The sequence below is a fragment of the Mastomys coucha genome, unplaced genomic scaffold (genome assembly GCF_008632895.1).
Source record: "Mastomys coucha isolate ucsf_1 unplaced genomic scaffold, UCSF_Mcou_1 pScaffold22, whole genome shotgun sequence".
In the NCBI taxonomy this organism is placed as follows: Eukaryota; Metazoa; Chordata; class Mammalia; order Rodentia; family Muridae; genus Mastomys; species Mastomys coucha.
This window is the reverse complement of record NW_022196905.1, coordinates 704,393-720,905: the sequence shown is the minus strand read 5'-3', so window position 1 is coordinate 720,905 and position 16,513 is coordinate 704,393. Positions and strand designations below refer to the sequence as shown.

Genomic DNA, 16,513 nt, shown 5'->3' with positions numbered 1-16,513 from the left:
GTTTTTGGTTTTTGGTTTTTCAAGACAGGGTTTCTCTGTATAGCCCTGGCTGACCTAGAACTCACTCTGTAGACCAGGCTGGCATTAAACTCAGAAATTCGCCTGCCTCTGCCTCCCAAGTGCTGGGATTAAAGGCGTGCGCCAACTGTCTAGCCATTTAGAGGTTCATGGCAGCTCTTATAAAAGAAGACATTGGGGTTTGCCTATAGTTTCAGAAGTTTATTCCATTATCCTCATGGTAGAGAGCATGGTAGCATACTGGCATACATGATAGCTGAGAGTTTTACTTCTGGATCTGCAGGAAAGAGAGAGAGCCACTGGGCCTGGCTTGGGCTTCTGAGACTTTAAAACCTATCCCTAACAATACATTTCCTCCATAAGCCCATACCTACCCCAACAAGGCCATACCACCTAACCTATGTGCCACTCCCTGAGAACCAGGTATTCAAATATATGAGTCCAGGTGGGACATTTCCATTTAAACCACCACAATGTTAGAACACAAGAGATACATAAAAGGTCTTTTTTCTTCTCTTTTTTTATATAGGATCCTATGTAGCCCAGGCTTGCTTCAGACTTGCTGTATAGCTGAACCTCCTGTCTCCACCTCCTACATGTTGAGATTACCAGCATGAGCCACCATACCCAGCTATAAGTTTTGCAGACCAAGCATTAGCTAATTTTACTTTAAAGAACATATGAAAGATTAAAAGGGACAGTGAGATTTTAATGTAATAATTTTTCTTGTCTGTAATATTCTTTATGTAGCTATTGTAATTTACTATATAGTAAACTATTTACTATATAGTAGCTTTGATATTATTATTATTATTATTATTATTATTATCATTATCATTATCATTACAAACATTTACTAGGTTTATAATAGTAAGAGGCAGGAATAGGAGCCAGGTTGGTTGGAATCTGTCTTGGCTGCATTGCTGGCCCTTCAGGACTTACTTCTTTTTCTTCGTGTGCAAATTGAAAGTAGTGTCCACTCACATTCTAAGGGTGTGGTAAAGATTATGTGGATTAATATTACATATCTTTCTTAAGTTCTGTGATTGACTCAGTAACATGAATATCATTTCATCTGAATTTTCTACTCCTCACATTGCTATTAGCAAAGACCAAGAGTTCAGATTAAAAAGAATAATATGCTGATCTATTGGATTCTAAACCAAGTGAAAAAGTTGCCTGCCTGTCCAAAGTGTTCAGTGAATGTGTCAGGCATATGGAGAACACTAAAAATGGTCAAGAATGAGGTACAATCATTTGCCCCTCTCACTGTGTTCTTTTTCATTCATCAATATCTATATAACATGTAGTTTATACTTTCATGTTGTTTGTTTTTAAATAAATTATCAGATATGGTACATTAATACTTTTATTTAAAGGGTTAACCCTGAGCTATCACAATGGCTCAGTGGTACCTGCTGTCAAACTTGAAAACCTGAAATTATTTCCTGGAACCCATGTAATGGAAGGAGAGAATAGATATCTGTAAGTTGTTGTCCTCTGACCTGCCCATGCTTACTGTGGTGTACACACAAAACAGATTTAACATAAAGTGAAACCATATAAAGCAATTTCATACCCATCAAAATCAAGGAATTCTTAAAAGTTAGGTATGTTGGTATATGCCTCGAATCCCCAGCATTTGAGAAACTGGTGGGAGAATCTAGTTCAAAGCCAGCATGGGCTACAGAGTGAATTCCTGTCTCAAAAATTAGCATACTTTTTCTGTTCTGATATATTTTTAAAATCTGCTCTTATAGCAATCAGTAGAGTCCTGGTACTGGAACATAGAGTCTTCCATTTTTTAATTTTTAAAAAGTGTTTGTATGTATGAGTATTTTGTGTACATATATGTAAGTGTACATTGTTCATGCTTGATCCATTTAAAGTTCAGAAGAGGGTGTAAAATCCCTTAGAATTGGAGCTACAGGTGGTTGTGGGTTGCTTGCTGTATGGGCGATGGGAACCCAACCCAGGTACTCTAGGAGAGCCACCAATACTCTTAGCCACCTTCTACCTCTCCACCCTAGCCTTCCATTTGATTAAGGTTCTTTAAGTTCAAACATTAGAAATCTACTGATTGGTAAGGTAGTAAATTAATATTACCAGAAAATGTCCAGGTGGTTTACACAACAAAGTAAAACTTGAAGAGCTGAGTAGGAGCCCTAACTCCAAGGTTCTGGATTACAAAAAAGGATAGAATTCTACTCCAGGGCATTGCTCCCTTGGATTGCTTCAAGATCCACATGCCCAAAATCCAAGTTTACATCCAAGCAAGCACAAATCCTTTGTTTCTCTTGAACCTAGGATCTCTTGATTGACAGCCCTCCAGAATTTAAGAGGATGATGCTCAAAAAGGAAATTGGTGTGTCTGCAGTAGCAGGAGTGGATATTGGCATTGATGTGCACATATTTATATGCATTAAACTATCTTTACATGTTAGGGAAAAATCAAATCATCACCTGATTTTTATGAAGTTTTTTCATTTTTCTCAAGAACATTAAGGATAAATAATACTTATCATTAATTACAGATTCACAGGAAGTTACAAAATAAGTCAATAAAATTTTATGGTACTTTTCACTTCATTTCCTCTAACACTAAACATTCTACAACTGTAGTATAATATCAAAATTAGAAACCTGACATTGATCTATGTACATACTACATAATTCTGTGTCATTGTATCACCTGTACAGATTCCTGTTATATGTACTTTAACAAAACCAGAACTGTTTCATTATTATGACAGTTTTTTTAAAGGATTTATTTATTTTATATATCTGAATACACTGCAGCTGTCTTCAGACATACCAGAAGAGGGTATCGAATCCTATTATAGATCATTGTGAGCCATATATGGTTGTTGGGAATTAAACTCAGGACCTCTGGAGCCATCTCTCTAGCCCTGTCTATGAAAGTCTCTTAATTATACCTATTTCACATATTTCCCCCACCTCCACCCCCAAGATGGGCTTTTTTTGTGTGTGGCCCTGGCTGTCAGAACTCAACTCTGTAGACAAGGCTGGCCTTGAACTCACAGAGATCTACCTACTTCTGCCTCTCGAGTGCTAGGATTAAAGCAATATGTGTACTGCCATTGTCTGGCTAAAAGATTTACTTTTTATGTATATTTTTTATCTGCATATATGTGTGCATGACTTGTGCCCACAAAGGCCAGAATAAAAGGAACTAGAGTTACAAATAACTGCATTGTGGATGCTAGGAATCAAACCTGGCTCTTTTGCAAGAGCAGCAAGTGCTCTTAACCACAAACTCATATCTTCAGCCCCTCTTTATTAATTTTACCATTAAAGATTTAAATAGTGGGGTTGGTGAGATGGCTCAGCACCTAGCCTAATGACCTGCGTTCAAAACTCACATGGTGGAGGAGAGAATTAACTCCTGCAAAAATTTGTCCTCTGATCTCCACAGCCTACACACATATATGCATGCATACTCTGTCAATCAAACAATGTAACTTTAAAACAATTATAAATCTAAATAGAAAATATCAGTATAAGCTTTTTCTGTCTTTAAAGAATGTTTTTTTCCCAGGTTTCTCAACCTAAAAACTTAGGAAGAAGCCCTCACAGAGTGGTAACAGTATTCCTTGACCCCAACTTGGGTTTCTCAGGAACAGTTCCTGTGAAAATCAGGGCTTCGTGGAGAAACTAGAAACATCTAAGATAAATGAGCTCATCTTGGCATATCATATCTGAAATCAAGGCACCAATTTGAGTTTAATTAGCAAACATCACTTTAAAGAGTACTACATTAATACAAAGTCATTAGATTTGTTGAAATTAATGGGTTTATAGTAATAAAAGTACCCTTTAAGAAAATAACTGTTTACTATTGCAGTATAGGAAAGAACTCAATATTCTAAACAAGCAAAAGCTTTCATATATTAAGTATTCTGTATAGCAGCGAAGAATATGAACTACAATAATAGTACCACCCTGTAGACTCCTCTTTTATGACGGACTATTGCATAAGGAAAAATTTAATGGAAAAAAAGAACACATTATAATTCTTATGTTGTGTTCAACATTACATGTTAGTAAAATGAAACCTAGATCCACTGGCCAGAGAATAGGACTTATGGAAACCAAAATACACCATCAAATAGATACACTCGGGAGACCAAGAGTCAGGAAATTACAAAACGAGAACTCAGTTACTTTCTCCAAATGTTAAAAATCAGATAGCAAGGAATTTTCAGAGATTTAGAAATACAGCATTATGTGATTATTATGATGTTGGGTGAGCCCAGAATATCTGCTATAACAATGTATCAATGCTGCCTTGGGGGAAGTTTAAGCACTAATATAGAGTTTTTGTGGTTATTTTGCTGTTTTTTTATTTGAGGCAGAGTTTCATCATATATCACTGGTTGGCCTGGAACTCACTGAGTAGACCAGGCTTTCTTCAGACTCACAGAGACCTGAGTACTATGTTTTGTTTTGGTTTTTTTTAAGATTTTATTTATTTTATGTGTATGAGTACACTGTAGCCGTACAGATGGCTGTGAGCCATCATATGTGTGACTGCTCTCCAGCCCCACTCGCTCCTGTGTAATTCACTGTAGCTGTCTTCAGACTCACCAGAAGAGGGCATCAGATCTCATCACGGGTGGTTGTCAGCCACCATGTGGTTGCTTGGATCCGAACTCAGGACCTTTGGAAGAGCAGTCAGTGCTCTTACCCGCTGAGCCCAGTACTATGGTTTAGTTACTAGCTACTGTCAAGTATATTTTGATTGTGATTGTAATGATATTTCATGTATGGTGATACCATTCTAGATTATATACTTTTAAGATGACATCAGGGAATATCTATGAAGCTTGTGTCAAATATTTTAGTTGATAGAAGGGGATATACCAGGAAGCAAAAGTAAAACAAGATTATCCATGAGTTTGTCATTGTTAAAGAAGTGATTGGATTATAAGGTGTTCATTGTATTTTTATGTATATATTTGCAATTTCCCATAGAACTTGTTAAAAGTAAAAATGTGGTTTTGTTTTATGTTTTCATTTTGAGACAAAGTCTCTTTTTAATCATGATTGGCCTCAGATTGACTGTAGCCCAGGCTGGCCTTCTAGGTGCTGGGATTTCTGTCATGTAGGATGTAGCATGTGGTAACCATTTAGTTTTGTTTTGTTTTATAGATCGCCCCAGTGGAAAATGACAATAGTTATGATGAACTGAAAAGAGATGCAAAGCTCTGTTTGTCACTAATGTCTCAGGGGTTGCTCTACCCTCAGCAAGTGCCTTTGATACTTCAGGTGCTAAGCCAGGTAAGTACATGGCTACAGTGTTTGCATGTAAACCTCTGTCTAGCCTTGCTTTGTTACTCTCAGTATTTCACAATGAACTGTAGATATATAACACCTAATTTTTGTGCCTGTTTTGTTTTGTTTTGATTTGTTTCTTTTGCCATAGAGTCAGTATGTAGCCCTAACTGGCCCAGAATTCCCCAGGTAGAGGAGGCTGGCCTGTAACTCACAAACATCCACCTGCTTCTGCCTCCCAAGTGCTGGGATCAAACATGTAGTATCATATCGTACTAGGCCTCTGAACTTTGTGTAAGTTTTCTTTTAATGTATATGTTGATCAAAAAACAACACCACCCAAAACAAAAACCAAGCCTTGATTTATACCTGGTTCGTCTGCCAAATTCTATAAAAGTAACTTTTATTCACCTGATGTAATTGTCATCTCAGAGGCTTACTGCCTCCATCTGGTAACTTAGGTCTGTCTAGTCTTGGACCTAAGTTTCTAGCCTCCATGCAGTCTAGGCCTAGGATGTTTTCAGCCTCTGAGACTTAATGTGAATAAGCTCATGCCTTCCTAATTCTTTCTGATCTCTGCCTGGCTGGCTCAACTCAGCTGTTTTGGCTCAAAATTCCTCTCCAACATGACTGATTCAATCTGGCTTCTCTCTGCTTCTCCTGAATTTCTGTGCTTGGCCTCATGCTAAGTTGGGCAATCTGTTCTAATCTTCTGACTCCTTCTCATTTTCTGTCTCATTCTGTCTTCATATGTGTCTACCTTGTTCGCTCTTTGCAACCTCTCTCTATACAAACTGTCTCAGTAAAGCTACCTCTTTGTGCTCCTCTTTCGTCAGTTCTCTTTCCTCTCTTCTCCCTAGAGTTGGGCATATCCTATTCTATCAAGTCTTTTTCTGACTTGTCACTTTGTCTGCCACTTAAACATCATTTACCAAAAAAAAAAAAAGCTTCCTTTTATCCATTTTAAAGTTTTCTTTATTTACATTACAAATGTTATCCCCTCCGAAAACCCCCTATACAATCCCCCATCTTCCTGCTCACTAACCCACCCATTCCCACTTCCCTGTCCTGGCATTCCCTTACACTGGGCCATCAAGTCTTTACAAGACCAAGGGCCTCTCCTCTCACTGACATCCCAAAAAGCCATCCTCTGCTACATATTCGGCTGGAGCCATAAGTCCCTCCATGTGTACTCTTTGGTTGGTGGTTTAGACCCTGGGAGTTCTGAGGGTACTAGTTAGTTCATATTGTTATTCCTCCTGTGGGGCTGTAAACCCTTTCAGCTCCTTGGGTTCTTTCTCTAGCTCCTTCATTGGGAACTTTGTGCTTAGTTCAATGGATGGCTGTGAGCATCCACTTCTGTATTTGTCAGGCACTGGCAGAGCCTCTCAGGAGTCAGCTATATCAGGCTCCTGTCAGTAAGCACTTGTTGGCATCCACAATAGTGTCTGGGTTGGGTAACTGTATATGAGATGGATTCCTAGGTGGGACAGTCACTGGATGGCCTTTCCTTCAGTTTCTGCCTCAAACTTTGTCTCTGTATTTCCTACCATGGGTATTTTAACCCTTCTAAGAAGGATGGAAGTAGCCACACTTTGGTCTTCCTTCTTCTTGAGCTTCATGTGGTCTGTGAATTGTATCTTGGGTATTCCGAGCTTATGGACTAATATCCACTTATCAGTGAGTGCATATCATGTGTGTTCTTTTGTGACTGGGTTATGTCACTCAGGATGATATTTTCTAGTTCCATCCATTTGCCTAAGAACTTCATGAATTCATCATTTTGAATACCTGAGTATTACATGTGTAAATGTACCACATTTTCTGTATTCATTCCTCTGTTGAGGGACATCTGGGTTCTCTCCAGCTTCTGGCTATTATAAATAAGGCTGCTAGGAACGTAGTGGAGCATGTGTCCTTATTACATGTTGAAGCATCTTCTGGATATATGCCCAGGAGTGGTAAAGCTGGGTTTTCTGGTAGCACTATGTCCAGGTTTCTGAGGAACAGCCAAGCTGATTTCCAGGGTGTTTATACCAGCTTGTAATACCACCAGTAATGGATGAGTGTTCCTCTTTCTCCACATTCTCACCAGCATCTGCTGTCACCTGAGTTTTTGATCTTAGCTACTCTGACTGGTGTGAGGTGGAATCTCAGGGTTGTTTTGAATTGCATTTCCCTGATGATTAAGGATGTTAAACATTTCTTCAGGTGCTTCTCAGCCATTCGGTGTTCCTCAGTTGAGAATTCTTTGTTTAGCTCTGTACCCCATTTTTAAATAGGGTTATTTGATTCTCTGGAGTCTAACTTCTTGAGTTCTTTATATATATTGGATATTAGCCCTCTCTCAGATATAGGGTTGGTAAAGATCTTTTCCCACTCTGTTGGTTGCCATTTTATCCTATTGACAGTGTCTTTGCCTTACAGAAGTTTGCAATTTTATGAGGTCCTATTGGTCGATTCTTGATCTTACAGCACAAGCAAGCCATTGCTGTTCTGTTCAGGAAATGTTCCCCCGTGCCCATGTTCTCTAGGCTCTTCCCCACTTTCTTTTCTATTAGTTTCAGTGTATCTGGGTTTTTTGGTTTTGTTTTGTTTTGTTTTGTTTTTTTGAGACAGGGTTTCTCTGTATAGTCCTGGCAGTCCTGGAACTCACTCTGTAGACCAGGCTGCCCTCGAACTCAGAAATCCACTTGCCTCTGCCTCCCAAGTGCTGGGATTAAAGGCGTGCGCCACCACCGCCCAGCAGTGTATCTGATTTTATGTGAAGGTCCTTGATCCATTTGGACTTGAGCTTTGTACAAAGAGATAAGAAAGGATCGATTTGCAGTCTTCTACATATTAACCCCCAGTTGAACCAGCACCATTTGTAGAAAATGCTGTCTTTTTTTTTGACCGGATGGTTTTAGCTCCTTTGTCAAAGATCAAGTGACCATAGTTGTGTGGGTTCATTTCTAGGTCTTCAGTTCTATTCCATTGATCTACCTGTCTTTCACTGTACCAATACCATGCAGAGTTTATCATTATTGTAATACAACTTGAAGTCAGGGATGGTGATTCCCCCAGAAGTTCTTTTATTGTTGTGAATAGTTTTTGCTATCCTGGGTTTTTGTTATTCCAGATGAATTTGCAAATTGATCTTTCTAACTCTAGGAAGAATTGATTTGGAATTTTGATGGGGATTGCATTGAATCTGTAGATTGCTTTTGGCAAGATGGCCATTTTTACTATATTAATCCTACCAATCCATGAGCATGGGAGATCTTTTTCCATCTTCTGAGTATTCTTCAGTTTCTTTCTTCAGAGACTTGAAGTTCTTGTCATATAGATCTTTCATTTGCTTAGTTAGAGTTACACCAAGATATTTTATATTATTTGTGACTATTGTGAAAGATGTTGTTTCCCTAATTTCTTTCTTAGCCGGTTTATCCTTTGAGTAGAGGAAGGCCACTGATTTGAGTTAATTTTGTATCCAGCCACTTTGCTGAAGTTATTTATCAGGTTTAGTTCTCTGGTGGAATTTTTTGGGTCTCTTAAGTATACTGTCGTATCATCTGCAAATAGTGATATTTTGACTTCTTCCTTTCCAATTTATATCCCTTTGACCTCTTTTTGTTGTCTAATTGCTCTGGCTAGGACTTCAAGTACTCATATTGAACAGGTAGGGAGAGAGTGGGCAGCCTTGTCTAGTCCCTGATTTTAGTGAGATTGCTTCAAGTTTCTTTCCATTTAGTTTGATGTTATCTACTGGTTTACTGTATACTGCTTTTACTATATTTAGGTATGGGCCTTGAATTCCTGATCTTTCCAAGACTTTTATCATGAAGGGGTGTTGAATTTTGTCAAATGCTTTCTCAGCATCTAATGAAATGACCATGTGGTTTCTTTGTTTGAGTTTGTTTATATAGTGGATTACGTTGATGGATCTCTGTATATTGAACCATCCCAACAGCCCCATAACTCTAAAGAAATAGGAGGAGTCATTAGTAGTCTCCCAACCAAACAAAGCCCAGGACCAGATGGGTTTAGTGCAGAATTCTATAAGACCTTCAAAGAAGACCTAATACCAATACTCTTCAAACTATTCCACAAAATAGAAACAGAACCTAAACCACATATAGACCCAACAAAGAAAGAGAACTTCAGACAAGTTTCCCTTAAGAATATCGATGCAAAAATACTCAATAAAATACTTGAAAATCGAATCCAAGAACACATAAAAACAATCATTCATCATGATCAAGTAGACTTCATACTAAAAAGCTTCCTTCTACAATTAAAAGTGTATGCTAAGGATGTGTCTGTATTCTAGCCAGATGGATTAAAGGTGTATGCAACTAGAAACAGGTTTTTCCAGTAAACAACACAATATCAGGGTTCAGAGTATGATCAAATATTCAACAAACTTCTTTGAATTTGGGCAAGTTCAAGAGATAATAAGTGTTAAAATGTATTAATACTAAGTGTTGATGAAGAAAGAAGCTGTATTTCTCTTTTGCTATTTTCCTTCCTTGTCTGTGACAGACACTTTTAGTGAGTCAGACTGCATTGCAGTACAGTAACACAGCAGAGCCAGTCATGTACACTATAGAAAAAGTAGGGCTGTTCTTTAAGTTTTCACTGAAAAATATTTCCTAACAATTGAAAATGATATTTTAGGGGCATGGAATTTAGTCATTCTATTTTTATTTAACTGTTGAATAGAATTTGTTGGAAAACTATGATGACTGACCATAGCTTCTTATTTCTACCTTGTTCCCAAGTGAAAGACAAACAAGCAGTTACAGTGACTAGAGAATCAATATGAAACCTACCAGTTTTCCTTTAGCAATTAGATGGAGAAGAAGAATTTCTTCCCCGTTGGGAGGAGGGCAGAGAGTTCCTTCTGTAAGGGCTATCAGTAGCCAGGCAATAATTGTCTGTGTGTACAAACTGTGTTGGCATCTCCTTTTGTACCTATTTGCTCTTCAGCTGACTCTGCAGACCTTGGGTTTGGAGACAGACAGACCTGAATTCAAAGCATTATTAACTTGTATTTTACTCACTTGTATGACTTCTGGAAATTCATTTAATCTTCTCAGTTTCCTTTCACCTGATCTCAAGGAATCCCTTTAATCCTTCATTTTTCTGCTTCCTGTCCTTATGTCCTTCCTATTCATTTTGCTGTCTTCTCTTTTTCTCCCTCCTTTCCTTTCTCTTTCCCACTCTTCAAATATTTCTTACATACCTTATATATTCCATGACAGGCAGTAAAGCAATAAATGTAGCTCCAGTTGTCATGAAAGTCTTATAGATCCTCACTGCTTAGAATGCTATTGTATTAAAAAGAATATTGTCTCTTCCCTTAAAAATTTTTTTATTCCACCCCATGTTAAATAAATACTAAAGCTAACTAGCATTTTAAAAATATTTTTCATTTTTGAAGTTATAATTACACTATTTTTCTCTTCCCTTTTATCCCAGCAGACTTGACAACCCTCCTTGCTCTCTTCATCATGACCTCTTTTTGGGTTTTTTTTTTTTTTGACTATGTATGTGTTTCCAAATACAATGAACAGGCTCTGTGCTAACCATTTATTGTAGATACTTTGTTATTTTCTTTTTCATTTCTTTCCCCAACTCCTCCCATATCTTCTCTAACCAATTTAACATCCCTCCCTCCCACAAAACAAAAACCAAAAATTGTAACAAACTCAAGACATACTAAACTAAAATTGAAACAAAAACCTATCCCCCCAACAAAGGACTCCATTTTGTGTTGGCCAATTACTCCTGACACTCTAGGAGGGAAAACTGGTTTTCTTTTTTCCTGTAGGCATCAACTATCGACGGCATCTTGGTTAGGGGTGAGTCTGTGTCCACTTCCCCCTTTCCATCTTCGGACTTCATCTAGTTTGAACATCTGCACATCCTGTTCATGCTGTCACAACATTCTTTCTGAATTCATATGTGCATCAGTTTTATTGTGTCTGGAAGATTTTATTTCCTTGGAACCACCTACCATCTCTCTTAAAATCTTTCCACCTCTTCTGTATAAATCCCTGAGCCTTGGGGACAGGAGTTTGATTTAAGAAAAAAATCTCATTTAGGTCTCAGTGATCCAAAGTCTCTCACTTTCTGCACATTGTCCAGTTGTGGGTCTATGATCCACTGCAAGAAGCTTCTCTGATGAGGATTGAGCAATGCACTGATCCATGCATATAGCTGTATCATTAGGATTCGTTTTATTCCTGTTCCTTTAACAGAATAATAGTAGGTTTTCCCTTAGGGCCTATGCCTGTCTTGCCTGTTTCTTGGTAAGGGACTAGGCAAGGAAGAGCAAATAGGATGTAGTACTATAAAGAGATAAAGGGAAAGCTAGACTAGGAGGATTAAATTGGGAATGGGATGTGGGGGTCAGTTAAAAAAGGGACTATGGGAAGAGACAACTGAAGGCCTTTTGAAAAGCTATATGAAAACCTATCATTTGTAGAAGCGTTCTAAAATATTTGCACATATGTATGTACTTAAATGGAGTCACCATATATGATGAAGGAGACAATCCCCCAGCTAGATGTACAACCAGTTAAAACGTGCAGTGCCAGGAATGGGTTACGACTAAGTTGTTGGCCAAAAGGATTTATAGACACCTCCCCCTAAATCATGATAGGCTATTGCCAAAGCTATTGGCCCATCTCCACAATCTGATGGGAAGGGACTCTTGCTGAAGACCCCACTTCTGTCAGCAAACATGGAGAAACAGATCTGTTTTTTAACTAGAAGCTTCAACCCTACTGACTAGTGTTCATTGTACTTCAAATGTACTCTGCATTCTACCAGAGGAGGAAAGTAATCGTCTATACCATCCACTACAAACCCTGAGACACATAACAGGCACCTGCCTGTAAGATTAACTGATGCCATAGTGGCACAGATGTGATGGGATTAACTAACCATTGTTTACTTAAATTCCACTCCATGGGATAGATTCCATACCTGACATTAATAATTCATATTCTTTTTGTTTTTCATGCCTTACCTACTGTTATGGAAAGTAAAATAATGTATGATACTTGGAGGATTCAGTTGTCTTAATTATGACTACTTCTCTCCCAAGAGAACATTTTGACTTTTCCCCATAGCTTTCTTTCCCACTACAGAACATTGAGGCATTCTGGTACCTGGGGAACTTGACCATGTTTCTTGTTGTTTAGAAGGAAAGAGAAGATAAAGCTTATTTCAGCTATACCTGTGACAGTAGAGTCAAGTTCAAATATTGTATTGCTTGTATGTAATGTCATTGTCATCTTCATTTTCTTGTCAGTTCTATCATTATATATACTCATTTCTCATTCACAGACAGCAAGAAGCAGTTCTTGGCATGCAAGATATACAGTGCTGACCTACCTCCAGACCATGGTATTTTATAACCTCTTTATTTTCCTAAACAATGAAGATGCAGTTAAAGACATCAGATGGCTGATTATATGCCTTTTGGAGGATGAACAGTTAGAGGTAAAATTTAAGTTAGAGCAAATGGAAATTCAGTTACCTTTAAAAATGTGTGATTATGAGGTTGAGGCAGGAGCATTTTCCTAAGTTCAAGCCCAGCCTTGATTACAGAGTACAATTCATGAGATGTGTTTTACTTAAACATTCTTTAATTTTAGTATACCTATCTGTGTGTATAGTCATGGTTTGCTGTAGTACAGATAAAAAAACTCTTGGATGTGTTCTTGACATGTCTTCTCACAGCTGCTTAACACATCACTTGTAAACCTGGGGGCTTTTTGTCTATAAAATGGGAAATTGCAATTACTCTTTTTCTCTTTTTTTACCTTTTAATTGAGAATAGATTATTTTCTCAAAGTGATTATGGCTTCCCTTCCCTCTACTCTTCCCACTTCCTCCTCTCTTCTTCTCCCCTCTGGATCCACTCCCTCTGTCCCATTAGGAAAGAACAGGCTGCTAAGAGATAACAACTAAACATAATAAGACAAAACTAAAGCCATCACTTCAAGTCTGGACAGGGAAAACCAACAGAAGAAAAAGAGTCCCAAGAGCAGGCACAGGAATCAGAGGCCCACCAGTTCACACACTCAAGAGTTACATAAAAGTCCTAAGCTAACAGCTATAACATAAATGCATAGGACCTGGTGGTATACTTTGTGCTTGCTGCTTCAGTCTCTGTGAGTTCATATGAGCCTTGTTTAGTTGATTCAGAGGTCTTTTCTCTTGAGGTCCTCCATCTCTTCTGACTCTTACACTCTTCCCACCTCCTCTTCAGTGGAATTTTCTGAGTTCTGAAGGGAGGGATTTGATGAAGACATCCCATTTAGAGCTGCACGTGTTATAATGCCTGCCCCCCTCCACCCTCTCTCTGAGTACTGACTGAGTGTGGGTCCCTTTCCCCCCCTTTCTCTCCCCCCACCCCCTTTGAGTATTGGCTGAGTGTAGGTCTCTCCATCCATCTGTAGGATACATCTGCTGGAGGAAGAGACTTCTCCGGTGATGATTTAGTAATGCTCTCATCTATTGAGTACAGCCGAATATCATTAGAAATTATTTTGCTGTTTGTTTTAACCAATAGTGTTTGGTTTTACCCTAGGTCTCTGAGTTATCTAGTCTCTGGTTCTTAGTCACCCAAACAGTGTTGAATATGGGTTCCATCTCATAGTGTGGGCCTTAAGTCAAATCAGAAATTGGTTGTTTATACCCACATGTTTTGTGCTACCATTGCCCTACCATATCCTGCAGGTAGGACAGATTGTAGGTCAGAGGTTTTTTGGCTGAGTTGGTGTTTCTCCTTTGGTAGCCTATAGAGTATCTTCCCATACTTAGGACACCAGAATGTAAGAGTGGAGATTTTTAAGGGACTAGTTGAAATGTACATGAAGGCATACTGAAGAGCACAGAATATACTATTACCCAGTAAACTTAAAGTATGACCACTACCCTGCCCTCTACTAATGTAGAGGATTTAGTTATATTTTGTACCAAAAGATAATCTTTTAATTCAATTAGCCCAGTATAAGAAAAGCAAGCTGCAATAAATAAATAAAAAGATACAATTGACCTTGGCAGGTGAGATCTGGCACTTTTAGTATGGTACAGCCGAACACTATAATTGACCTTGGGAAAAGAAAACACACAAACTTTTTTAAAAATATTACTTTACGGACTTTAAAACTTGTTTGTAGTAGAGAACTTTGTGTGTTTATGAATCTGTTTCTAAGTACTGAAAACAGATTAATCTACAGGAAAGTGAGATGGTGGCTTCTCCTCTTCCCTGATAAGCCTGGCCAGCTTTTCTTGTGTTGCAAGCCAATATTATCCAGGCCAAGGGAGTAACAAACTCAGTGAAAATACTTATATTTACTGTACTTCTTAGAAACTAAAGGAATAAAAATGGAAAAGTGGAAATTCAGAAATAACATTTCCAAACCCCAGTTTTAGCATATTAATCAGCTTTCTTTCACTATAACAATGCCTCAAGTTAGTAGTACAGCAAGAGAAATGATTTATGTATTTCACATTTAGTTTTGGAGGCTCAGTTATAACAGATTGACCTAGTTGCTTGAAGGCATATGGTAAAGCAGTATATCAGGGTAGGAGTATGTGATGGAGCTAAACCACTATCTTCTGTCCAAAAAAGTAGAAAAGATAGAAAAAAGACTTTCTCCACTGTCCCCTCTGACAGCATGTGTTCAACCATTTCAGCTGTACCACTTCCAGGTAGCACCAAGCTGGAGAATAAGCCTCATGGACTTTAGATGTAATATCCAATCTATAACAATACTGTGTGATAAAAATTTGCTATCATAGAGCTGAGCCTGGTGGTATGTGCCTTTAATCCCACCACTTTGCTCTAGAAACAAGCAAAAAAAAAAAAAAGTAAATTCAAGGCTACATATTGAGACCCTCTCTCAAAAAAAAAATTACTGTCATGGGCTGAGAGTTGGCTTAGCAAATAAAGGAACTTACTGCCAAGCCTGACATCCTGAGTTTAGTCCTGAAACCCACATCTAGGAAAGAACTGACTGCAATACCCACACATAGAAATGCTTTTTGGTTTTGGTTTTGGCTTTTTCGTTTGTTTGTTTTCCTCTTTTTTGATTTTTCAAGACAGGGTTTCTCTGTGTAGGCCTGGCTGTCCTGGAACTCACTCTGTAGACCAGGCAGAAATCCACCTGCCTCTGCCTCCCAAGTGCTGGAATCAAAGGCATGCGCCACCACCGCCCCGAAATGGTTTGTTTTTAACTAAACTTACTATATTCAAGAACATTTATCAGAACATGATTATATTCTCTCCCATAACTTATAAATAAACATAACTACTTAGAGCTGAGAACATAACTCAGTGGAACAAGTCCATTTACTGGGCAAGCATGGAGGCCTGAGTTCAGATCCCTGGCACCCACATAATAAGCTAGGCAGTTAGAGACAGGAAGTTCACTTGGATTTGATGGTCACCAGCCTACTCCCAGGTTCAGTAAGAGATTCACAGTTTCAAAGGAGTGATGGAGCAGGACACATGACCTTATCCATAGCCTCCAAATCGCACACCTTCCCCACTCCCCTTTCATACTCACAAACACAGAGTGACGGAGTAAGTTTTAGAACATGTAATAAATAGTCCATGGCATTTATTTAAACTGTCATATTTTGGTTAGGTTCAAATGTCTTGAACTAAGAATGAAGAAACATGCCTGTAATGTTGGTGTGGTAGGACATGCCTGTAATCCCAGCAATAGGCAGTAGCAGCAAGCCGTCTTGGGCTGTATGAAACCCTGCCTTAAACAAATGAAGGGGAAAAGCAAACAAACAAAAACCCCAGAAAGTCCAGCTTGTGTGTGGATTTCATATTTGCATTAATTTTGTATCTTAAATCTCATCTAGAGACAAGAGATGAGTATTTTGGGCGAATCTCTCATACAAAGTTAAAGAGTTTGGCTTGGATTAGCCTCTTTGGACTCTGCAATTACTGTGCAGATGGTTAGATGAGTATGAATGGCCTGGTTTCAGGCCTCAGGAGAGAGTTTTGCTCTGTTCTTTGAGAACATAAGTGCACGTCTACCACCCCCCCACACACACATACACACACTCACTCACTCAAATTCAAGAGGAATACCATGTTGCATTCCCAAAGCTCAATCTGCTGAGCTTTTGTTGTTCTTCATGGTTTTTACCAAGATGGGTGTCTTAGTCAGGGTTTCTATTC

General features: G+C 38.5%; 1 protein-coding gene across 3 annotated transcripts in view; it reads left to right on the top strand.

The window, feature by feature from the left end:
- Nucleotides 1-16,513, top strand: part of Psme4 (proteasome activator subunit 4) — a 113,032-nt gene that overhangs the window by 86,707 nt on the left and 9,812 nt on the right. For all 3 annotated transcript variants that reach the window (XM_031342036.1, XM_031342035.1, XM_031342037.1), the window contains 2 exons: nt 5,191-5,319; nt 12,652-12,807. In XM_031342036.1, the coding sequence (XP_031197896.1) occupies nt 5,191-5,319; nt 12,652-12,807 (285 nt within the window). The remainder of the gene's footprint in view (nt 1-5,190; nt 5,320-12,651; nt 12,808-16,513) is intronic.